Source organism: Rissa tridactyla, chromosome 1 (genome assembly GCF_028500815.1).
Source record: "Rissa tridactyla isolate bRisTri1 chromosome 1, bRisTri1.patW.cur.20221130, whole genome shotgun sequence".
Taxonomy (NCBI): Eukaryota; Metazoa; Chordata; class Aves; order Charadriiformes; family Laridae; genus Rissa; species Rissa tridactyla.
The window spans coordinates 158,850,903-158,876,762 of NC_071466.1; the positions used below are offsets into that span (position 1 = coordinate 158,850,903).

The 25,860-nt window shown below is 42.3% G+C and overlaps 1 protein-coding gene and 1 long non-coding RNA gene across 2 annotated transcripts in view; both read left to right on the forward strand.

The window, feature by feature from the left end:
* The window catches only part of TXNRD1 (thioredoxin reductase 1), a 41,741-nt gene extending 31,516 nt beyond the window's left edge, over positions 1–10,225 (forward strand). The window contains exons 12-15 of the mRNA XM_054222269.1: positions 643–750; positions 2,819–2,914; positions 5,143–5,277; positions 8,551–10,225. Coding sequence (XP_054078244.1) covers positions 643–750; positions 2,819–2,914; positions 5,143–5,277; positions 8,551–8,613 — 402 coding nt within the window. The 3' untranslated portion in view covers positions 8,614–10,225. The remainder of the gene's footprint in view (positions 1–642; positions 751–2,818; positions 2,915–5,142; positions 5,278–8,550) is intronic.
* A 643-nt stretch (positions 10,226–10,868) lies between these two features.
* LOC128918285 (uncharacterized) overlaps positions 10,869–25,860 on the forward strand; it is a 42,608-nt gene continuing 27,616 nt past the window's right edge. Inside the window, exons 1-5 of the long non-coding RNA XR_008469485.1 lie at positions 10,869–11,409; positions 15,845–18,711; positions 20,723–20,844; positions 21,970–22,231; positions 23,913–24,167. This is a non-coding gene — a long non-coding RNA (uncharacterized LOC128918285). The remainder of the gene's footprint in view (positions 11,410–15,844; positions 18,712–20,722; positions 20,845–21,969; positions 22,232–23,912; positions 24,168–25,860) is intronic.

Sequence of the window (25,860 nt, forward strand, 5' to 3'; positions counted from 1 at the left end):
AAAATTCCATTTAAACATAAGAAAAAACTTCTCTACAATTAAGGTGGTCAGGCCCAGAGGTTGCCCAGAGAGGGAACCTCTAGAACACTGTAAAGCTCCAGTGAAGTCAGGGGTCAATGTTTACCTCTCATGGTATGTGATTAGGCTGTAGTATCGGCTGGAGTTCTAGCTGTCCCCCCAGACAGCTGTAGTTCATGTCTTTGGTTCTTTGGCATTGCTTAGGCCACAGGTGTTAAAAAACATGATGGTTTTCGGATTTGGTGGTGTCTTTGCAGCATCCCCAGCTAAAAATAGCATGCTTTGTAGGCACAGCTGAACAGTCTACTTTTTATCTCCAGTTTGACCTGTGATCTGGTATGTTTTTAAAACAGGGCACTGAATTTCTTATTCCTTTTAATCTGTGCATACTAATGTCAGTGTGGCTTTAAACTGTCGTTCTGTTCTTGCTCTAGTTAACACCTCTGAGAGGGACAAAACCAAAACTGTAGCTTAATTTTAAAAAAATTAAAAAAGAAAAAGTAGCTTTCAGAATGTTGAATAATCCAACTTTTCGTCCTGTCTTTCAAACTGCAGAATTTTTACCTGATATCCTGATTTTATTACTGACGTTGTGTTGGTTTTTTTGTTTTGAATGCTACACAGTGTGACTATGTGAACGTTCCAACCACTGTATTCACTCCTTTGGAGTATGGAGCCTGTGGGTATTCTGAAGAGGCTGCGGTGCAGAAGTTTGGGGAGGAAAACATTGAGGTAAATGCCTTAGTTTCATCTGGATTTTTAAGTTCCCAATTTGTAAATTAAAATAATGTTATAATGTTAAGAGCTGATCAAAGCACTGTTCTGTATTCTGATGTAAGGGCAGTAGGTAGCTAGGTAAGTTTTTGTCTTCCTTGGCAGTTCCTAGGCATGCTATAAAAATAGTCCCCAATTCCAAGAGCTGTAGTTGCAAATAAGTTCTATTTTTGGCAAACTGGGCTTGAAGGTAGAATATTTGGTTTAAAAAAAAAAAAAGGCATTTCTTTGTGTCTGCAAATAGTTCAGGATAAATTAAAGCTGGGTATGTGCTAGAAGCAATACATTGGTTTTCATGTCAAAGGGGAGCTTTTTGTATCTACAGTGTGGCAAATTCCTTGCCATGGAAGGAATACTTTTGCTTTATAAAGCCAGACGTTGTTATGCTCATTTTACCGGCTTATTTTGACTATGCAAGGAGGTATGTGCTTAATTTTACTCACGTGAATGACCCTTTTTCAGTCACTGGGATTGCTGGTCAAGAGTGAAATTAGACATATGTAAGCACTTAGTGCCTAAGGCTGTTCTTAGAAAATACTCTACAGACCACGTTACAGAAAGCACGAGGGGAGGGAGTCTGACAATAAAATGAACTTTTATGTCCCATGAATATCACCTGAGGAGCATTACTTGGGGAAATAAGCAGATAAGTGGTGGCTCATAAAGTTGAGAACTTGTTTCCCTCTTAGCTTTGTCAGTTATGTTTTTTGACTTGGACTGTGGAGAAAAGAAGTAAATATGACTTAAAATGGGAGTGTGTCAAGTGCTGTTAACTTGACTAGAGGGCAGGGGTTTAAATTCTGCTTTCCCCACAAAGTTTCTCTGTGTGTTTATGTGTGTGTGTATATATATATATATAGACAAATTTTTGTTATTGAGTCAAATTCTTGCTGTTACATGTGTAACACTGGACCGTTCTTTGTGGAAAATGCACTTCCCATTTTCAGAGCCATTTTTGAAAATTTGCATGCAGAAGCATTTGTATGGCTGCTAAGTCCTAATTTAGTTTGTTCTGACCTCTCTATCGTGTCACCATATTGGCTTTTGCAAGCTTCAGTAGGATTATTGAGTTGCATCTGTCATTCAGACCTGTTAATTTTCAGTTGCACATAGTGATGCTTATAAATGCTTTGTAACCCAATTAATATGGAAAAAACATTGAGCTGTCTCTTGTAGTTTGTGAAGGGACATATTTTTACTAGAGTTGCGATCAATTAAAAACAACTTTCAAATAGTAATCAATCTGAGGTTAGCTTCGAAGGGGAGCTGCTGAGAGTTCTGGGTAGAACTGTGCCTCAAAACACCCTGTCTTTTTCTGAGATACGTGCCTACAGAGGTGGGTGAGCAACCTTGTCTGCAGCTAGAAATCTGTCTGGTGATGTTGGCTGGGGCAGACAGAAGAGTGTGGTTTTGCTGTGTTTTTTTCAATGTACTTTCCATTTTGCAGTGATATACGATCTAAGAGAGCATGCAAAAAGCATGCCCTCATCGCTCCTAAACCCTGGCTCTGAAGCTATTTCTTCCCTTTTTCTGTTCTGAGAAATATTTTTGCCTTCATCCTGGGGTAGACTCACAGACAAATCCATGAGGGAAGCTTGTATGTGTCTAGTTTAATGAGAACATGGTGAACTGCATCCTGGAAGTGTAATACACGTGTGGCTTCTTGGTTTGTTGGGGTTTTTTTAATTATTGGATGACACCAGTGATTGTAGCGATTGTTTTGTAGAGGCTTCCTTCTTTGGCGTTCATCAAGGGGAAAGAGTCTCACCCTGATCTCAAGTATTCCAAATTCTACATGCATGGCTGATTGCTAGTGAAGAGTTGTTAGCTAAAGGTTCATCCTTGTGCGGTGTCACAATTGTTGAAAGTTTTTACGTGTGTGATTTCCAAAAGCAATTGCAGTCAGTAGTAAAGCTCTGCCTTTGGAGGTGGACAAGGCAAACATAACATAGTCTGGCGGTTTTTGGAAGATAATGCTCTCTGCTGTGAAATTCCACACCTCTTTTAACCTGTGTTGTATTTCTAGGTGTACCATAGTCATTTCTGGCCACTGGAATGGACTGTGCCATCCAGAGACAACAACAAATGCTATGCGAAGATAATTTGCAATATTCAAGATAATGTAAGTGCATCTTTTCTTCCAGGGAAAACAGCAGCTATACATTCATCACAGGCACCATTGATACTACCACAGCTATAAATAGGTTATTTTTAACAAATTAAAATTAACTTAAATTTTTCTACCTTTTGAAATGTAATAAATGGCCCTTAGTAAAACAGAATATTCTGCCATTGGTGTATTGTACTTCTTCCATACATGTAAAATAAGAAGTAGAAATCTCTAAGATTATTCATTAACTTTGAAAAGAGAGTGAGTCAATGCATGTCAAAATGGTTAGAATTTGTATCGGTTTATTGTATTCCCCCTTCCCAAACTGGGACAGTCTTTTCAGAGAGATTCTTCTCTCTGAACTTGAGGTTAGTCAGAAATCACAACTTGTAACCTCTGCAAATACACATGTCTATAAAACTCTTGAGCTCGTTCTTACAGGATTAATGTATCTTGCCCGCACAAATCTCATTTAGGGTGATAATGCCAGGATTATCCTTGGACTAGGATAAAATTTCCTGGGTATGAAAATGTGCAGTACCTGCTGAAGCACAAGCAAAATTACTAATTGGTTAAAAGAATTTGTGTGCCGTTCTCTGAATGATCATCATCTGTTTAATAAAGAATTAGTTTAGTTTAATAATATGAACTATTATGAAGAATAATATGCTGTTAAAATGTATTCCTGTTAAGATAGTGGCATAGAGTTATCAGTCCTAAAAAATTTTTGGATCTATTTTACCTATTTTCTTTAATCATTAGATACATATTTTATCTTCCTGCAGTCTTTCTAAGCATCCCGTCACAATTTTGTAAAATTTGCAAACCTGTCTGGTTTTGTCCATCTCTTTCTGGAGGAGTTTGCACTAGTGTGGAAGCTATTTTAGCTGTTTTAGAACCCATGGTTACATTCCTAATCCGAAGTTACTTAAGAAAATGAAAAGGCTTAGTGGTGTTTTGAAGTGTTTCATTAATTTGTTTCCATGTCTTGTCCTGAAAATTCGGAACGTATTTAAACATCTAGGAGTAGAGTTGAAAGTTACCCCAGGTGAAAAATAGTTCAGAAAACTTTTTAAAACTGTAGTTACCTCAGTTTCATTACTATGGTTTTATTTTTACATATGTCCTTATTTTTAAAGGAAAATAAGGGTAATTCCATTTTAGTTATTACTTAATTATAGCTTTTCTTAGTTAAATAAACACTGTGGTAAATCTCCCTCCTCAGGCTGACTGACAGAAAAATAACCTTTCAGTGTACTGAGTATATCCACACTCCCTTATATGTGATATTTAGCGGGAGGAGCAGGTAACTTTTGATACCCAACTAGGCTGTATCTATGCTCAGCAAAATCTGATTAATGCCCTGAAAGCCACTGAAGCCCACAGCAGTTGGCATTTGCTAAAGGAGACTTGCTTTTCTTGGAGAAGCAAGCTTTTCTTTAAGAAAATCAGGTCAAGTCAGTACAGCTTCTACTGTTGAGTGTTTGCTGAGGATATATGTGCAGTGTGACGTGTTTTGCAGTTGAACAGTAGTGTGGAGGTGAGAAGTGTGAAGTAACAGTATTGTCCTTGTAACTGGATGGCTTTCAGTTTGTTTTGCCAGTCTCTAGGTATATTCTCTAGGTATATTCATATTCCCAACGACAGCGAACACTGCAACAAAAGTAGTCGTCAGTTTAGTTCCAGTACGCTTCTTGCCACATCTGGTTAGCTCTGAGCTTTACCTTGTGGCCCTTTCCCATGAACAACTATCGAACTGCAAGTTCTTCAGTAGATACGCACCAGGTACCCACCCAGCACAGGCCCTGATGTTGCAAACCTTTGCGCAAGCTGCTCATCTTTACTTCGGCAAGCAGTCTGTTGGAATAAGTGGAATAGTTTGCCTGAATAAAATTTAAATGCGTATTTGTGATTTGGACATACACTATGATCAAACATAGGCCATGGTGTGTGTTAAATTTGCATGCTGTTGATGTAAACAAAGGACTCCGGCACAAAACTTTGTAAGGAAGCCCATTCTTGAGTTCCTAGTTGAATCTTTTCCTTTACGGACAGAGAATAAAATTATACCCACTATTTCCCATCTGTTGGTGCTAATGATAGTTCACATTTGTGTGGTTACATTAATTTGTGGTATGTTTTGTGAACTGATGAAATGATAGAGTAAGAAAATCTTACACGTTATCTAAAGAGAACCAAAGGCATGACTGTGCTTGTATTTGATTACATTTGGCTTTTAGGAGAGAGTCATTGGTTTCCATGTCCTTGGTCCGAACGCTGGAGAAATCACCCAAGGGTTTGCAGCTGCTATGAGATGTGGGTTGACAAAAGAGCAGCTGGATAGCACCATAGGAATTCATCCCGTCTGTGCAGAGGTTTGTACATGAAGTCACTTTATATCTCAGTTTTTGTAGAATTCTGGGCTAAGGTGTTGGAAATCTGAATAGCAGAGCTCTGTTAAAGAGGTCAGAATTTGGGGGAATGTAGGAGGGAGGGAAGGACAGGAAATTATCTTTTTTTAATATTTAGAAATCTAACATTTATGTTTAATCTGGGATTATTGTTTTTTTTTAGTGTGTTAATTTGTTTAAATGTTTACAGTCTCCCCTAATCCAGTGCTCCCTCTACTGGGAAGTACCGAATTTTCCTCCCGCTCAAAGATCCATTTATAAAGGCTTCAAATACTATTTCTGCTAAAGTGGTTGTCAAAGCTAATTTTTTTTTTTTTTTAGATAAGTGTCCTCAAAATAGGCTTATAAACTGGTGCTATGGAAGGGGATCAGCTACATGACAATTATTTGTATTAAATTCTACCCTTTTAAAGATCTCTCCTTTACTCTCACAGGACTTGACTTCTGAAGTAAAGTACACAAGGTCGCACGACCATCTTTTTTTTTCTTGTGCTTGTCTTGCAGTTCCTCTTTAATGAAGGGCTTAGCTTTTTCCACTTAGTAGGGGACAGCTTCTCCCAGGTATAAATCAGAGATGCTTCCCTGATTTTAGTAGTATTAGGGCCAGTTATATGAACTGAGGATCCCGGCAAAACCTGTCTATCACTCCTTTGGGTCTTTGCACAGAATTGGTGTTTTTTACCTGCATGTGTGAGGTAAAAGGGAGCACCAGGATGGTGGTCTGCAGAAGTGAAGTCCACCGCTCTCGTTTTGTGTTTCCGAAGTGATACAGTATAAGCAATATAATAGGAGCTCCCTTAATGGAATGGACCGATAGCAATCTGAATCACCTTGAAAGCATCCGCAGTACAGATATGGTTTGGGTTTTTTTCTGTGGTATCATCTAATGGTGTTCTTAGAAGGCCTTGAAGAGGGGTAGCAGGTCCTTACCTTACCAGGGGCCCTGTGGAGGGGGAACTCCGAGTGAGGCATTCAAACCTGTGAACTCAAGCGGGATATTAGCGTATGCAGTGTGAAGAGAGGATGATAGTCATAATTTATTCTGGACATCTGAGCTGCTAAAATTGAAACTGAATAGAATGATGATTAGGCATAATTTAGGGAGGTAATTTCAGATAATCATATTTGTTTGAGTGGGGGAGGAAGAAATTGGCTCAGGAGAAATACGCTATTTAAAAGCTCCAGGGAACAGCAATCATTTTTAGTGCCAGTCTTCAGAAGGTTTTTTTGTGCCTGTTACTTAATTTAATCTCTTCAGCAGTAAACAAAAATCAAAGTGCAAGATGGTACTCTTTGATTAAAAAAATGCTTAAAAATTGTTTGGAATTTGTGAGGACTGTGCATATTTGGATGAATAGAATGATGGGTAATATCGGCATTATTTTTATCTTACATCCACGTAAAAACTGAGAAAAATGAAATCTGATCTCAGTAGGAAGGGGACAGTGTTGCAAGGTCAAATGCTGACATCTTCACTGACATTAGTACTAATTCATTCCTCAAAGAGTCTCCTGTGAAACATGGTATTACTCAACTTGAAGAAGACTGTAAGACCGAGGGTCCCGTTTCTCACTGCTTACAAATTAGAGCCAGATTTCACTTGTTTTATTTGAGCAGCATTTTGTTCTGCAGAAAACATGAGTTCTGAATGGAATTTCTCGCAAAGCAAAGCACATGTAAGCGTGAGCCCGGAGTTGGTGGGACTTCAGCCTTACAGAGAGTTAGCTCTCAGCCTAGACTGTACCGCACTGCTGTAAATACAGGCGTGTATAATTGAGCATCTGTGATGAAGAGAAAGTGTCTTCTGAAGGCTGGGATGATTATTCCAGTTAGCTAATGACAGCTTTCCAGCCGTTGGATCTAAGGTTTTGCCTTCATTTGAATAACTAACAAATTCCATCAAAACCCCACCTCGTGTTTCCAATAATTATTAAATTACTCCCAGCTGGCTTACTGGAGTTAGGGAGTTGTGTGGTCCCCACAGCCATTGGAACTGGCTGGCACACCCAGGGCTTGCAGTCGGGCCAAGAAAAAAGCCGATAAATTTGGGGCTTTTTGATCTTTGTCTTTCAAAGTGAAATAATAATGAATGGAGATTCCCATATGTTGTCAGTCTGTTGGATCACAACTGCAGAGTTAGAAGCCCTGCCTGAAGCCATGCACCGTAGTTTAAATATATTGCTGTTCTTCTGCCATATGTATTGGGCATGCTTTTTTCTTCCTGATTTGTGCGTAATGCTTTACATGCTTATAGAAAGTGGAAGAAGTATATAATTTATTGATGTTTTCTGAAGAGCTGTAGCAGCCTTTGTGCAGCAAAGCTTCTACTTAGAGAACTTGTAGGGCTTTCAGATCCCCATTATCTTTAGATACTTCAGTGTTATTTGCATAACTGAAATGCGTATATACTTTATTCTGTGCTAAGTTTATTCTTGCTGAGAGATGGCTTTGATGATAGCTAATTATTGCAACTTTGAACCATTTAGATAGAAGTGGGTTTGATTTCCTTTTTTGCTTTCTATATTATATCTATGCAAACTATGCAATTATTTGCATAGTAAAGTTCTAATATTGAACAAGGTTTTGTAGAATTTTTATTCGTGAATTTTGATACCTTATAATTTTACAGTAATTATTCTCAAATAGGTTGTTTTCTTTAATGTGACTTGAAAGCAGAAAAGATTGGACTTTTTCAAAAAAGATTTACTAAGTGTTTCTTAGCCCTTGTCCGGAGGATACCAATCCCAGACGTAATAACTGCGTCAGCAATCAGTTCTGCATTTCTGTAATATATAGAAAGGTATAGAGGCAAAATTTATGTTCTCTGCAAATGTTGTAGCCTTGGGTTAACTTCACTTGCCCAACAAAGAAGTTATCTTTGAGCCATAAAGACACTTATTCGTTAGGCGTACAGACGGGAGTTTATTACTGCTGAGTTCATTCCCACTGTAAAAACTTAGGAGCGTTAAGACAAAAGGTGGTACAAAGCCATGTGACTTCCTTAATTCTTTATTTTCCACTGTAAAAGGAAGACCATAAGGTAAATGAAGAGAACAAAGGCTATTTGTATGCATGGGTGTTGTTTAGTGGCAAGGATTTTAAATGTATGTCTTTCCATTATTATTTTATTACTTTAAGAAATGACTGCGGGTTTGAACATTATGCCCAAGTTGATCTTCTAGAAGAGAAAATTCATTATAGCCATACTAAATGCTGTCTGTCTGTCTTTCTCTGAAGATATTCACCACTCTGACCGTGACAAAGCGTTCTGGTGAAAATACCCTTCAGGCTGGATGCTGAGGTTAAAGACCCCCATTCTTGTTATTGCCAGAGACTGACTTTCATCGCAGCGGCTGACTTGTGTGGTTCAGAAGAGAGGTTTTGGGATAAGTCATCCTCAGTCGTCTGCAGAAACGTGTAGATCTTAACCACAGCGTTCCCTCATCCGCAAGAGAAGAGCACTGTGGGAGTTGGTCATTTGCGGTGATTGGCTGGCAATTAGCAATGCAATGGGAATATTGACTATCGAGCTGTTGCTTAGCAGGGCATTTAACGAATGCTTTCATGAAGTCATAGCCTGAAGCCTGCATTGTCTGGTGGGCAGTGATGGAAGAACTGCTAGCACAGCTGGACAACAGCTGTTTTGGTTTGGTTTTATTCCTCTCTAGTTTCTTACCTGAGCAAAGAACTTCCGAACTGAAGAATATTACCACAAGTTCAGATAATTGTGTAGTGCCTCTGTGTACTAGGTTATAACACAGCAATTGCAAAGTCTCCTCATGAGCGTGCATTTTACCAGCTCACATGCCTATGGAAGGGAAATTGTATCTACACGTCTGATCGTGAGGAAGAAGATACCCTTGGAAAAAAGTTTAGTACCATCTAGAATAACATATTTCTTGGCTTCCAGACTGACTCTGTTGTGAGTTTTTATTTTAGAGAAACTTATTTGTGAAAATGTTCTCCTTGGTGAGAAAGGAAAATACTTTTTCTGAAGGCCTTGTTATACAGAAGGGTTGTTTTTTTCCCCTGACAGTAACAACTGTGCATATAGCACAGATGTGATCATCTTAGCTTTATCTTGCAGCTTATGTGATCGTAATTAATCCAGTTTGGAACAGACAGATTTCCAATGTGGAATGAATTGTACTTCCAAGAGCTCTGTGCAACTTTATTCGTTTTGAATAAATTCTTCCTTTCCAGGTGAGCTATCGTATGCTGCACCATTTCAGGTCTGAATTGGCCACTTTGGACACAGCAGTACTGAGACTTCCCCTCGGATTAGTTGGCCTGTAGAATAAAAAAAAAAACCAACCACCAAACAGCCTCCCCCCACCCCAAACAAACAAGCAAACAAAACCCTCACCCAACCTCCAGAAACCAACAGTGAAAAATCTTTGATGTAGATATGGCCTAAAAGCTGTATTTAGTTCCATGTGTGTGTTGGTTTATATTTAATTAAGAAAACAATACTTTTAAAATAGAGGTTTCCATGAAAAATAACTAATTATTGGATATTCCTCCTGTGCTGGATGAACTGCATACATATTTATCAAGGAATGGTAAAAATGTCTCTTTGTAATGGAAATTAATGTGCTTTTTGATCTGGTTTTTCATTTCCCTCTGTTTTAGCAGAAAGGTTCAGATTACTTTTATTAAATGGTTCTTGGGAGTTTAGCAGTGTGGTGGGAATAGGGGGTAAATTCTCCAACCCTCTGGGCAATACACCTTATGCCTAAATTTCTACCTGGTAACAAAGTCATGTATTTCTACTGAGATTTCTAGATTAAGTTATTTTTATAAACTTGTACGTAACTGAAGGATTTCTAAATATGTTTTGTGTGGTATCAAGAATGGTCTGTGATGGTATTTTTCTGGCCAGTTTATTAAATAAATTGAATATTTGCACAAACAGGTGATCATTTTGATGCCTCTTCCAAACAAAGAAGCCAGGTGATAGCAAGACAATGTGTGGTTTTTTTAAAGGCCAGAAGAGGGCACCTTGATAAACCCAGCTGTGATTTGTCTCAGTCTTTGGAATTTTGAAGGTAGATCCTTCTGGGAGAAACAGGGTTTGGGGCTATTTTATGTGCATTTTTTTTGCATGTCAAATGTATGAGAAAGACATATTTAAAAGCAAGAAATGAATTGGGAAACCGACCTTCCGCTGTTTGCACTAGCTGCTATCTACGTAACTTCGAAAACCCCAGGAGTACAAGTTGCTGAGCTGTTGAAGAGCAGAACTGTTCATATTTAAGCACACACATAGCACCATTCTCAGGCAAGTCTGTAGGAAAGTCAGATCTTGGAGCGTAGGGAATAAAGACATGTATGAGCTTGGCTTTGCAAGATTGGACCCACATGTATCTGTTCCTGTGGGTCATGTCGTCACTAATAATCTGCATTTTTACACTAGTGACTTACAATTCAGTGTTGTTGGTTTTAATTACTTTTATTTTTACTTTAAATTTAAAACTGGAAGGCTTTTTTTTTTTTTAGGCTTTTCCTTTTCTTTCTCCAGAAGAAAAACATTTTCAGGTGTGTATTTCTCTGTCATCTGGGCATGATGATAGAGATACATAGTATATGATAAGATCACATAAGGATGTATTAAATGCCAAAACAAAGTATTTAATGTTTCTATCAAATTAAGCATGCATTTGGTAATGCGTGCTTTGGTGGTATATACTAGAAAATGTAGTAAGTTAAGCAGCTAAAATTCATCAGTTATTAACTTTTTTTTTGAACTCTTACCAGACTGTAAGTGAGAATTGTCCTAAGGTATTACAGATAAAAACGCAGACAGCAAATTTCACAAACTCTAGCAGGAGAATTAGTAGAGTTTCACTGGCAGCGCCGAGAATTACTTTTTTTTTTTCTTTTTCCTTTTTTTTAGCCTTCCCCAACCCCAACTGATCCATTCCCCTGTTACCCCTCTCCCCTTGGGGTGAGTTGTTGGCGCAGCCCTAACTTTCCTGTAAGTCTTGTGTTCAAACTTGCATCCAGGCTTCCTACCACCATACGGTGGAGCAGGACCAGCTTCAGAGGAGGTGGATCTCCTGAAGATGTCGTGGGCACTGGAGGTTTCACAGTAAGGTAGGTGTCTTGCTGTGCCTTGGCAGAAGACCTTGCACTCATAAAGCCTGCTAAGGATTGCGTCTCCGGCCGTGCCACTGCGGCACATCCCTTGCTCTACGATGCCACATGGCAGCTGGTGGATGACTGTAGGAGAAAAGCCATGGCTGTGTGCTGCTGGTGCACGCCGTGCCAATGCAAGAGTGTGAATAAGGGGCCAGATGGTTGAGTCTTTCACGTGAAACTTGATAGACTCCTCTCAGGTCAAAATGCGGTATAAATGTTTGTGGTAAGATGGCAGCTCTGCCGAGAGTGAAGTTTGAGAAGCAGTTTCTCTTTGTAGACTGGCTTTTCTGATTGCTCAGTTATCCTTGACGTGGGATGGTGTGAGACTGCTTTCTTGCCAAGGCCTATTTGGCCTCCAGACATAAATTAAACCTTAAAAAAAAAAAAAAAAAATCAAACAGAAAGGAGGTACCGAGGGATCTGCCGCACCATTCTCCTTGCTTCTGCATGTGCAAAACAGCAAAAGGTTCCTGAGAGATTCCTGTCCCAGAGGCAACGGTTGTGTCAGGATGGGGTTTTGGTTCGGGGGCTGCCGGCAGGGAGGCGGGAATGGAGCCGGGGCTTGGGCATGGATGAGAAGGGGTGGGAAGGTGTTGTGTTGGGGCCGTGGTGTGACGTGGGGAAGGGTCGTAGGTGGGGAAAGGCGAAGACAAAGTGAAGGGCAGCAGCAGCGATGCTGTCTGTGAGGGGAGTAGCAAGAGGGCTTGGGTGGGGGGGAAGGTGGCTTAGAGCCTTCCCCAGGGACCACCGAGTCCAGAGAACGCGGGAGGGTCTCCGCAACGGGCCCACCCTGCAGGGCTTGCAGGAGCCTGTGAGTCTGAACCATGCGTTTTGCTGGGCCTGGGATGTTGCGACCAAACCCAAAGGTGTCTCCAGAAAGTCCTTGTTGCCTGAGGGCCGGGGGGGACGCTCCTCCCCCTCCCCACGCTGGGTGAAAGCTGCCCTTTTGGAGGCAAGGGAACGGCTTTATTCTGAGGGACTGAGAGGCCTCGAGGCGTCTCGGAGGCATCATGGGCAGACGGCTGCGCCTGGGGACTTGCTGCTGATGTCTAGAGGAATGGCTGCATCTGTTGAGGCAAGATGCCCACGACCATCTCGTCCCGGTGGCAGGCATGGCCTGTGGGCTCCCAGGCCTCGCTCAGCCCCAGGGGGCGAGGGTCCGGCTTGCCCGTAAGGACAAGAGGAAATGGCCTCAAGTTGCGGCAGGGAAGGTGTAGATTGGATATTAGGAACAATTTCTTCACCAAAAGGGTTATCAAGCATTGGAAGCGGCTGCCCAGGGAAGTGGTGGAATCGCCATGCCTGGAGGTATTTCAAAGACGGGTAGACGTGGTGCTGAGGGACATGGTTTAGTGGTGGTTTTGGCAGTGTTAGGTTAATGGTTGGACTCGATTTTAAAGGTCCCTTTCAACCTAGACGATTCTATGATTCGCTCCACTACAGAAACTGGTGCCCGGAGATGGCGGACATTGCTGATGGGCAAGTCACACCTCAGTGGGGAGCAGCTGCTCCTCCTGCAGGGACCTGGGGAGTCACCGGGTTCCAGGGACTCATTTTTCCCCTCGTGGTGTGTTCCCTGTTTCCACCTCTCTCACTCTGCTCCAGTGGTCCAGCCAGAGCTCTGCTGGGTTGTTGGGGTTTTTCTTTTTATGTTGGAGAAAAATTATGTGTTTGTTTTCCTTTTGTTTGCCAAATGCTCCTGACCCGTGTTCTGTTGGACAGAATTTGACTTTATGCATACGATTTATTTTTCATTCAATAGCCCTTTTTATCTCTCTCATCCTGTGAAATCTTCCTAGTTACAGACTTGTCTGAGGAAGTTCTCCCACAGTGTTTTTACCTCTTAAGCTGACACACAGGGAGATATATATCAGGACAGAGAGGGAAAGCTTTCCTTCCCCTAGTAAAGCTGTGTGACTGGGTTTGCTCAGGACCACTGGTGACTCCTGTCCTGCCCCACTGCGTTGGCTGACCATCAGGTGCCTGCAAGTCATTGCTTTATGCCAGGGAGGCCGTGCTGTGGCCAGACTCCTCCATGGAGCATCCTCTGCTGCTGAGCCCATGCCCTGCTGTAGCTGGCCACCATGGGCCTGGACAAGTGTCCATCCCCAACTTTAGACTTTAATGGGAGCTGACCTGGGCACATAGTGAGAAATCTGCTGCTAAAACCCAGCTGCTTCTTTCTTCTTTATACGCTTGTCTCAGCGAGCACTTCTTTTCATGAAAATAGGCTTTACTCTGGGTTAGGCACAAAGTAAATCAAGCTCTGCCTAGTGCTTGCTTTCAAAAATAAATGGTAAGACATTTAGCCCAAAGATCTGATTTCCCTTTTAATGTCAATGTAAATTGACAGGCAACACCACCCATAATGAGAAGTGCGCGTGTGCAGTGCGGTGGGATGCGAGGCAAACAAAAGCAGTGACTTGCATTTGTGTTTGACCCCAAGTTGGTCTTCCCACTTTGGGGCTTATGCTCCATTATATATATATATTTATATATCTATATCTATATATATTTTTATACACACACACACACACACACACACACACACAGCGCCATGGTGGCAGTGGCAGGGGGGATGCAGAGAGACTCGCACCGTCCTTGTTTGTGTTTTTCTTGGCTCTGCCAACCCTGTTTCTCCCTTAGCTCGACAGCTGCTAAGAATAGCCACCTTAAATTAGTGGCTTATGTTTGCATTAAACTGTTAAACGTGCATTGGTCACTCCCAACGCCGCACAATGAAACTGCTGCTCATTGCACATTTATAGCTTAAAGAAGATTCCTCGAGGTTTCTTCTCTGTTGCAGATAGATGGGTAATACTGATTGCACAAGTGTTCGTTTTGTTTTTTCTTAGGGCGGCATTTTCTATATTTAAAAAGAACCTCAACGTAGCTGAGCTGGATTTCACAGCTTGTGAATCACAGGCGTTGCGTCTCTGGCAGGAGTCGTGGATTTGGATGTTCTAAAGTCAGGCTGGTGCCTGCCCCTCAGGGGCTCAATCCAGGCCTGGCTCACCAAGGCTGCTGCGGGCACGGGGGGCTCGGTGCTTCAGAACGGGCAAGAGGTGGATGTTGATTGCGTGGTCTGAAAGTTCCTATTTCTGCACCTTGTTCCTGTGGTCCTGAGTTGCACCACGTTAAGTGTGTGTCATACTGAGGGGTGAGACGTGGGGTTTGGTTCAAAATGTTTGCTTCCAGCAGCAGGATTTAATTCCCTCCTACTGTGGAGCTGTCTTTCCCCCCACACACACTTCATCATTAGCTTCTCATTTAGACAGGCTGAGTAATGACCGTTGTAACTGTATCCCAAGCACATGCAATGTCCTGTCCACTTGACCCAACACAGTGGAGCGTTTGTGGAGGCAGGGCCAGGAATCTGTGGTGTCCTTGGCTGACACGCTGGTCTCGCTTGGTTCCACCTCCCCATCTCCTGGTCCACAGGCTGCATCATGTCTCCGCATCTTGTGTGGTGGGAAACTCCCCTTGAAAGGATGTGTTGGACCAGGGTCAGCTCGGGATGGGTAGAAAGGTGTCCATGTCTGAGATGAGCAGTATTCCCTGAGGGCTTCAACACTGGACTTGTGGGTTATTTCTGGAGGACGTATGGGGGCAGAACCTGTCCTGGGGCTGGCACAGGTGAAGGCAGCCTCTCGGGGCTATCTCTGCAGATCACTTCAGGACCCCTCTGAGCAGCTCTTACTGCAGGGCCAGAGGAGAAAACGAAGCAGAGATACTGCTAACCCTGTTAAACGTGTTATTTCAATGAGTGTGACAGATGGGTATCAGCCTATGTTTATTTCTCCGCTATCTGAGGTACAACGTTAAAAGAAAACAATGGAAAATGTGTGTGAGCCATGGCTCTGTGCTCAGACAGCTATTGCGCTCGGTTTAATGCCTTGGGCCAATTAAAGCACAGTCGTTAGGCTGGGACACTAGATGGGAAATGCGTGGGGGTTTGTGCCTACGTGCCTTTCAATTTAGGAAGATAAAAATGAAAAATACATGTCAAAGCAAGAGCTAAACTCTTGACTAGGCTGGAGATGTGTACATGAACCATCAGCTGGGTAGGCTCTGAAGTACCTTTGAAGGTAAAGTCATGGTGGAAATCAAAGCAACCTGAAAAGAAAACTGGTGGGGAAGTTGCCATAAAGCACCTTAAAGTGATGTCTCTGTTTCAGACATGCTGCCTCCTACAAATTAGACAGAAGAAAAGAGATGCACTCAGGAAATGTGAGATGCTACTGATTTTCTTAGAACAAGAGGAATGGTACCGACTCCAATTTAAATCTTGCAGAGCTTTAAAACTCTGTGTTGATACATACTTACTTTTGCTTTAATCCAGTTCTCGCTTTTCTCCCTTTGTTTGCTTACCGAGTTTTTGCTGTTTCAGACTTGTCTTGGGGAGTTGTCCTAGCACATGCTCTTAGCAGTCCTAAAATCCTAAAACCTGTGGGAAAGGCAAACAAGGAGCAATGAGTCACCATTTCTCACCGTACAAGAGCTACGGCTAAAGCAGTCAAGGAAGTCTGGGGTTTTTTTTCTGCATTATACATAACTAAGTGGAAGTCACTGCCACAGGATGTTATGGTCTAAAAATACACCCTTGTTGAAAAAGAGACTAATCGTATGCACGCAGGATGAGAGGTTAGTAAAATAATGATCTGGCTGTACCTTAACGGTGCAGGATGCCCTTAAACCACTGAGGGCTGGAAGCTCGGGTGGGAGGAGAACCTACAGGAAGCATCACTGTGTGTATTCAAAGGGGTTTTTTTGTACAACCTTTAACTAATCATCTTGTCCTGGGAAACAGGATAGCACATTAAAGGGACCTATGGCATAGGCTCTTCGTGCTTAGTATTCCTCTCCTTGGGGTCTGGTTTGTTCAAGCCTTTCAAAATGTATTTATAATTCCTTGGTCTTTTTGAGGCTCAAACTTTGCATTCCTCAAAGCTTTCCCCCCAACAAGTTCTGCCGTGCTCCCTGTCCTGGGGATGGATTGGAGGTGGGGGTGATGTGATGGCTGAACCACAAAGGTTTTTACTTGGGCCTGTTCCACAGAGATACCTCCTGTCCGCTCAGACCTTTCTGTCCCTCAGATGACATCTTCACTTGCCAGTTCCTGGGGTCAGCATTGAACTTCCCAAGTTGGGACATTGCCACAGGAGAGCCCACCTTTCAGCCTCTCTCACCCGAGCCAAGAACATGTCTTTTAGATTATCCACGAGCAGCCTGAAGTAATAAGGGATGAACGTAAACTAAACCTGTGCAAATCATATCAAAATTTAATTAAATATCCTCCCAGGATATTTTTAATAGTTGAACTAAATTGGTTTAAATGGCATCTTTCATTCAATCTCTGCAATGCGCAATACTGACAAGGCATCTCTTGCTTTTTCTTTTAGGTATAAAATGAAGCATTTTTGAGTGAAGTGTTTGAGTTTAAAAAAGATTTGTTTCCTATGAGGCTTACCGTTAGCCCTGCGGTTTATGCGCAAGGTGTTTTGTTTCCATTTTGGAGTTGTCCTGGTGTGGCACAGACGTTGCAATGTGTGTGTGTATTGTCACTAAAGAGTGTCCAGTTCTCTTCCAGTGGTGCCGTGAGTTGGATGGACGACTCCAGCATGCAAAAATGGCATTATCCTGCCCAAGATCTTTCAGACAAGAGAGGTGTAACGCTTCCTCTACATGCAGATGGTCTACATGGCTGCCAGGGAGTCCGCTGTGTACCTTCCCTGATTGCCGACATCAGCCACCGTGGACACAGAATGGTTGTAATAATTGTCTCTGGAGGGCGATTTGTACGGGAATCTGCAAGCTCAGTTACCTATGGAGCTCACCGCTGACATGCTTTTGTGGAGAAAGGGGCTCTCCCCAGCTGGCCCTGTGTTCATCTGTTATTCAGTCCAGTGGGTTTTCTTTTTCGTCTCTCTCCCTTTCTTTCCTGAACCAGGAAAAACCCCACCAAAACAAAAAAGTGAAGTAAGTTAAGAGTGAAAACCATGAAAAATACAAATTGTTAATGGGGAGCTGTGTTCTGCCCTGTTTTCATTTCCCTCAGGTTAATTGGCTGCGCACTGAAATGGCTCATCAAACAGCCAGATGAGCAGCAGAGGAAGTGATGGAGTGGGAGGACAGGAGAATAGGGTCAACATTTTTGGTGACAGAAATAATTTCACCGCCAGAGAGGGCAAAATTCAATGCTTAACACCTGTGGAGTGGGAACTTCCTTCTGTATCTTGGCTGGTGAAATTCCAGTACATCCCTGTGTAATTTTAGTTTTAAGGAAGACTTATTCTGTCATAGTGGTTTGGAAGCAAACTATTTAACTTGAACACTATTACTCTTTACAGCTCCAGGATAGCGTGGGTGGGCTATCTAGAGCCAAAATGACTGTGTCTCTGCGGCCCAATGGCTCAGTAGCTCGTTTGTTTGAAAGCTCTTCCACACAAGCTTCTTGAGTCCATAAGGTGTTAGTCTCTAAATCTGCACTGCTCTAAAACAAATGCAAAATAGAAAATCTCTACTGCGTGCAATTAAGGCACCATCTGTAATGAGCACATCTCCTGCAGAGCAGAGGTTCTCATTCTTGAGTGTTGGTTTCCTACCACCCAGCCAAGGGACAGGTGGTAGGTTTTTTTGCTGACTTGGAGTGCAGGACTCGGTGGCCTTGTCCCACACCTTCGAAGAGATGGTGGTGGTGTTCACAGGTGGGGCTGGCCGCCTCTGTTCTGCAACACCAGGCTGCAGGGTAGGCAACCACAACGGCAACTCAGTTGCTGCAGAAATTCTGTGGAGTTTGGAGATTTGTGGAGAGTTGTTGGAAATTTTAGCAGCTTGTTTCTTCATGATTTTTGTCGTACTCGCTTTTGAGCCTACAATCCCACAGATACAGTCTTTTGGTAGCATTTGTCCCTCTCTCTGTGGTGGGTAGAAGTATGGAGATTTATGGATTAGTGCTCAAGGAGAGACAGACACAGACATAGCTTGCCCTTGAAGATCTTTGTTGCTACATTTTAATTAAAATTTTATCTGAATTTTACATGACATGGGAGTTTGACACAGAGAACCAGCTTTATCCACTTGATCCACACCGGTTCCTAATGACCAAACTTGACAGCAAATACTCAGAGGACGGTGTCATTTAGTAGAATGTCTTACTGAGACTATCAAGATTTCTACCGCAAAACTGCTTTTTCTTTCAATGGCACCAGTGGTATAAAACCTACACAGTTGGGAGAGGACTTCTCTCACGCTGAGGTGAGTCAGAAGTGGAAACCATTTAAACACAATGCAGATTTCTGTATTATTTAAGTTACGATCCCAGTGTCAGCCAAGACCCTAGTTGGCCTGGCATATGACAGTGCCAGTAGCAGCCCAAATTTCTAGTTCATCTTGTACTCTCTGCACAATTTGGGAACTACAGATGCAAGTGTGACAGGTGAGATGTCTGACTGCCTGGAGATACTGGTATCTTTCCACAGCTTACAGGGGAAGCCACCACTACCGCTTAAGATAAACAGCTACCATTTAAATGGCTAAAGACAAGACAAGACAGATCCCACCCCAGGGGATGTGAAGCCTCAGCAGAACTGACTGCTCTGGACTGTGATATAATGATACGTGTTTCAGTGGAGGCGGGTTTCTGTGCTCTGAGTGGGGATGAGCCGTCTCCATGGATCAGTTACTTAATCCTGTTAATATAAATAGAGAATTTTTGTTGTGATGGCACCCACCTCATTCCAGCTGGAATTAAAAGCTGTCACTCTGGTGGGCAGACAAGCCAAGTTACAAATGGCTAGAGGAATTGATTTACCTCTCACGTAAGGCAAAACTCTATGTCACAACAGAGCATCGTGCAGAAGTACCCAGCTCCCCCTGAATTACCCCTGCTCCTCGGGCTGGGCAGCGTGCTCAGCCAGCCTGGCTGTACCACTGCTGCCACCCAAGTCTGAGGCTCTCAAAGCTAACTTTGGGGTCTCCGCTCGGTGCTTCACTGTGCTGTGTTGACCTTTTCAGAGCACAAGCGGAGCTGGAAGAGAGGACGGGCTGCGGTGTACTGCAAATAGGAAAACCACGTCCTCAATCAGGCAAATCAACATATTGATTTTGCTCTCGGCTACATCGGATATGGGATCTGACTCCTGCCGTGCCTTGCCCTACGGGCGGCACCCAAGGGCTGACCCTACATTGATCCCTTCTAGCCTTTCCTTCAAAACTTTATAGGATTGTTAGTTTGTTGTTGCTCGTAAGAGACAATCTTTTCTTTTAGTGGACTCTAAAGACCAAATGGTTTAAGCTCATATCACTTGCTAATTAAAGCCATAAAAGTCATGACCAACAAGCATAAAATTGTACACAGGCACCCAAAGAGGGTGAGACTGTACTTGCCAGTTTGTGCAATTCAACATGCATTTTAAATCACATCTATTAATAACCAACTTGCTTACAGAAAACAGACCAGTAGAGGAGTTTATAACTTCAATAAAACTTTACAGAAATCTTTTTTGGCTTTTTCTTACCTTTCTCTTAACAAGCCACTTTAGGAGCACAGCAGAGCTGTCATTATTAACTTGCCTGAAAATTGCTGAAAAACACCCATGGTACCTGACTCTCTGGTATAGTTTTATATTGGTGTGTTTCCTACAAGAAACCACCAGTTTAGTAAAAGTCCAGAGCGTTCCTGGCATACAGACAAAGCGTTCTGGGAGTACATAGGCACTGGCTACCAAAGGCAGCATCCCACAGGCAGCATTCTCCTCTCCCTCCAGGAGCCACATGGAATTAGAGCTTCATTTGCTTTTGCATGTGGAATTAGAGCTTTGGTTACAAAATCTATGAAATAATTCCGCTTGAGTGTTAACTTAGCAGAATGAAATCTTGTTTTACGGAGGATATATTTGTATCTGTTTTAAACAATGCTGCTTTTTCAAAAGACAAAAAATAGCATTACTATTCAAAAGTGGAAAGTGACATTATTATTCGCAGTGGAAAATGTCGTTGCTGCACTGATAGCTGTTGACAGGTACTTGTCGTGGTTGTGTGCTGTGATGTGCTAATTATTCTGAAGTTCAATCAGATGGCATTTTGTGTTTTCATTTCAACTGTAAAAACACAGTATTTGTGACATGTTGACAAGCGCGTGTTTAATTGCTCCATGGATATCTTCCAAGCTCATGTGTTTTCCACTTACTTTGTGAAGAAGGATGCGTAATTAGCTCCAAGGCTACAGGGTACGTTGCTCATTATTGTATTTTCATTTCCTCTGCAGCGATAAATACAGAATGATGACAAATATGAAAACCCATGGTTGATGCTGAACGCTACCTCAACTGGGTTGCAAAGGTGGAGATTCTGGCTGATTTTGCAAATCAAGGTCATGAACCACCCATGGTGAGACCCTGTCGTCCTCCTCAACTTCTCTCTGCCTCACTTCCCTTCACAGGTCTAGAGCCGAAAGGAAAGGATCCAAATTAATTACACATTGAAAAGGTCAACTAATAATATGTATCTAGGGACTGACTTTATTATTGCTCCAGATCATATCTTTTGTCTTCCTTGCTTATTTCTTTGTGACTGTGTTTGTTTGTCTCAACAGCGTCAGGGTTACGGTGTTCAGTGATGAAACAAGCCAAATGTTACAATTGCTGCAGTCCAGCTGAAGGCAAATGTATTGGGCAGGTGTAACTAGAAATAGAGCTGGGCTGTCTCTCAGTTGAACGTCGCTTTTCCCTGAACTCAAAGGGGTCTGGATATAAATATCACAGCTATTGACTCTGCAGGTACAAAAGGCACATCTATATTTAGATGCCGAATCTTGACCCTAGTAGGAGATCAGGATCGACGTTTTCCCAATGGTATATGAGCTGTTAGTCTGCAGCTGTATGGGCCTGGACTCAGTGACTCAGGAACTGCCTTCTGGTCCTGCTTCTTATGGACCTGCCCAGTACTGTAAAGCATGGTAATGAGGCAATTAACAGAACACTGAACTCCATGTGAAAGTTATTTACAGTAATTCCAGTTTTCACTGGTGCTGAGAGGTGCCCTGTTGAATCCTAGCAAGGAGAGCTTTGAATAAATCTGATCACCAGGGAGAGACTCAGGAGGAAAAAAAAAAATCAAGATTACTTATCCTTCTTTCCTTACAAGGATATTCTTCAGTTGCTTATCCAAATCAATCAGAAGGCGGCGGCCTTTGGCTGCACACATGCATTAGGTTGGCATCAGTCAGGATTCGTTACATGCAATTGTACAGAAATGGTAATTGTGATGCTTGGTTGTGTTTGTGGTTTTTTTTCCAAAAATGCATTATATGGATTGTTTTCAAGACGGACAGGTAGATCTCTTTCCTCAGTTAGAAAATAGTATAAGTGTAAATTGGGTTAATTATTTTTGTTTGCTTCTTGGTTAGCAGAACCCCTAAGCCAGTCCTCCAGACCCAGGAGTATTCACTCATAGGAACAGGGGACCAGCCCCAAAGCTACCACTCTGCAGCCTGCCTTGGTTTTGTCCTTTCAGAAACTGTCTAGATCAGAAGCATCAGTGTCCCTTGCAAAGTGAGAGCTACTTGTTGAGAACGTATGTGACCAGGAGCTGGTTGTAAAAATCATAGCTGTGGTCTTTCGCACTTGATCTGGAAGAACCAGGTACGCGTTATGACTTAAAAAGCTTCCTTCTGCTCTCCTTCCCGGCACCGTCATAGCCCGTTGGCTTGGTTAGCTGCTCCCTGGTTTCAACCTGCCTGTCCCTTGTGGTGGTACATCAACATGCTCCATCACGAGTAAGTTTAAACATACCTGTTTGAACAGGAGACGGGTTAGGTATGGCTACGTGAAGGCGGGTCCAGGAGTTTGCCTTGTGTTTCTTCTGTGGTGTTCAGTGATAAAGCATTAACAATTTTAGGGCAATTTTAATGTTGAAGGACAGTTCTGCCTCATTAATTCCTGCTATATTTAGAATTCAGAACAGCCAAAGTGTTTGAAGGACCATTCAATCAAGCTTGTTCTCTTCTCCCTCTTCCCCTTTAACTTTACGGTTCCCTGCCTTTCCTTGGCTAAACCTCTTATGCTCCAAGGAAGCTGGGAAGCAAAGCAGGGCCTCATCTGAAAGGGACAATCTTTGGGCCTCAATTTCAGTATGCCTTCCCTGTAACTTCAGCTGGGGGACAAAAGGGTCTGCCATTCAATTTACAAGCTTACACAACATCACAATGAGTTTGCCAGGATCCTCCAGCAAAGAGTACGCAGCCAAGGTTTAATATTTATACTCTAAATAAAAATACAGGGGAAATAATTTAATTAAAAACTCAACAAAGAAGAAATTGGACATATTTCTCCTGTTCCTTTCGTTGCTGGTGCAAGGACCAATCACTGTGGTATGGGAGATATCCTCATCTGAGCCTTCTGCTTTTCTTTTGAAATGACCGTGAAGATATTCTGTTCTGCTTTTCTGCCGCCTAACGCCATTTCTTTAAAAATAGCTTTTCTCCTCATAAGACTAAGCCAAATGGTTTTGATATGTAAGCTCTTAACTCTGATACTTGAGGGAAAATGCATTCATTTGTTTTCATACACTGATATATTGGCAGTGATCACATTATGGATATACAAGCTACTCCCTGCTTCCCCCTGCACTGTGACAATTTTTGAGTATAATAGCTAGTGAAATGAGTATCTTGTGGTAGAATTAAGAAACATGAAAATAATTACCAGAGCAATTGCCGTGTCTCTCAAGTGGCATGTGCAGTTTAATGCCTTTAGCTTGTTCAAAACTGTAGTACAGTCTTAGTTTCCTATATTGTGGATTTGCTTGTATTTATTATGAGACAAATAAGAAACTAACTCTTGTCGTCTGTACACAAGAGTGATGCTTTCCCTTCCCTCCAGGTTGATGAAAGGCAGCCAGTTCAGGAGTTGTGGACTTCTGTACATCTCTATTTTACATTAGGTTTGTTTATTCCTATAAGCTTGTGGACGTCCAAAGTTCTGAGCAGCATTGTGCATGAGAACAGACAGGCAAAGGTGCCGAAGTTTCTATACACACACACACACACACACAGAGCCAGAGTAGGCAAACAAGCTTGGCATTAATCAAATTTTATCTCCAATGTGCTGCAAAGGAAGACAATATTACTGCTGTGTCAGAGCACCTGGGGGCAGCTGCCATACTCCAGAGATGGCGGGACCACAGAAATAGATAAATTGAAGTATGCGTTGCTACAGCTTGTACAATACCTGTTCTGCATATGAATGGCAAGCTTGAGTCCCCGCACTTACCATTTTGGCACCCTTCCTGCATTTAAATATTACTTTGTCAAGCCTTCCAGCTTTTTAAAATATAGTGATTGCTGTTCTCCAAATGGCTAAGGAATACAGTGGGGGAGATGCCTCTTTCAACCAGTCCTTGTGTCGGTGTTTTGAGGCTGTACTGGCACTGGCACTGATAAATATTTGCCCTTACAGAAGTGGTCTGTCTGGTTATGGACCTGCCCTCCTCCTCACTGGGGTGTGTAAGAAGGAGCCAGTGAACCACCCCGCTCCTCCATGGTGGTCTCTGGCCTTTGTGGTTACAACCTGGCTTGGCTGCCTTCGTGCTGTGAGGATTCAGCAGTCCAGCGATGCGGTGGATGCTCGCCGGCCCTGAAAACCATCACATCTCCTTTGAATGACTCACACCAGTCATCCAACACGCAAACTGGCTCTTTTGAAAAACTGAAGGTACAGACATTACCAATATTGCTCCCCATAGTAAATTGATAATATTTGGTCTGTGAGTTCTATTGAAAGGGAAATAACCTATACAGTCGGTCCTTGGCCTATAAACATTTCACTGGAAATACTTCTGATGTCCCAAATCTGGCATATTTGAGTGATATTCTGCCCCATAAATAATTTTTCTGTAGCCACTCAGTGTAGTTACATATGTATGCTCATAAAATTTACAGTATTTCCCTACAGAAAGTTATGAGACCTAGCATATTTGTAGTAAAGGCTGGAATATTTTCCTTCCTCATAAATATTTAAATTGTTTGCTTAATGGATGCAGTACTAGTAGATGCCTCAGATTACTTTTATCTATATTCTGTTAACTCAAGCTTAACGGAAAAGGTCCTCATTGACTTCGTTCTGGAAAACAACATTTTCTATGCAAAGTAATTTGAGGTCCATCCTTGCTTTATCAAGAAACACGTTCAAATTGCTTTGGGGAACTAGAATATAATCTATCTGTGTCTCACCATGCAGATATCGAAGCAGAAAGGTAAACTCAATAGTGGTTGTTGTGGTTTGTAGCAAAAGGCAGGTGTATATTTAAGGGTTCACGTTTGGACCTATGTCCTTGCAGTAGAGCAACCCCAGAAATGCTTTACTCAACAGACCTGCCAACTGTAAAACCCAACCATAGCTGCGGTCATGACTGTGGAATAACGGGAGATGCCTAGAAAATGTCAATGTTGTCGAGGCCCAGAGTTTTCAGCTGTGAGCTCCAAGCATGGGCAGGAGTTGGGTGAAAGAAATGCAGTTAAGCATGAACCTAAGCATGGGGCTTTCTCAGAGGGTCATTCAGCTGTTGTCAGTGAACCAACCCCAGAACAGTTTTTAAAGTCGCTAGACTGCATTTAATCAGGAGCCTATTTAGTGTTGCAAGGTTCACAATGGACTTTTTCCAGTCACGTTTTTTAATAAAGATCTCAGCTGCACTTATGGCAATGGCATTATAACATGCTGTCGGTTAGTGATATGAGGCCTGATTTATTTTTTCAACTCGCCTCATTTCATTAGTCAAAAGGAAAACAAAGATGTGGTTATTAGGATACAAGGTTCTTTGCATAGATGTAACTTATTTCTCCACGTACAGTCAATATAAGGTATGTGAGGACAAGCCAGTCCAAAGCTGCATCAAAGGATGTAGTTACAAAGACACTGGTCTTTTGGCTTAGTCTTCTGAAAAGGTTCAGACTGAGTGGTAGTGGTTTTACCAATCAGATTAAAAGGTGGATTACTGTTAATGAAGGTAGCTGGGATCCTTTCAGCAGCACCAGCTGTACCTGGTCAGAGTTATTGGGTCAATGAGGATTCATCTCCCCTTGCTTCAGGCATCTAAAAACACGCTTCTAATCTAGATTAGGCATCAGGCTCCTGTCTACAGCTGATGTAGAAAGAATGAGAGAGAGATAGGCACCTACAATGGACAATTCTCCCCACTTTTGTCAGACAGACATCTTAAAACACACTGGTGGATGAGATGACTTGTTCTGCCAAGGCAGCTATAGGCAGCCTCTTGGAATCCACCCCAAATATAGGCTAAGTTTGATAAAAAGCTCAACTATAGCATTAAGCAGTCTCTGGACTGTTTTTCTCAAGCTCAAACAACGTCCCAGGCTCTTGAGGCAGGATGACACTTGTGCTGATC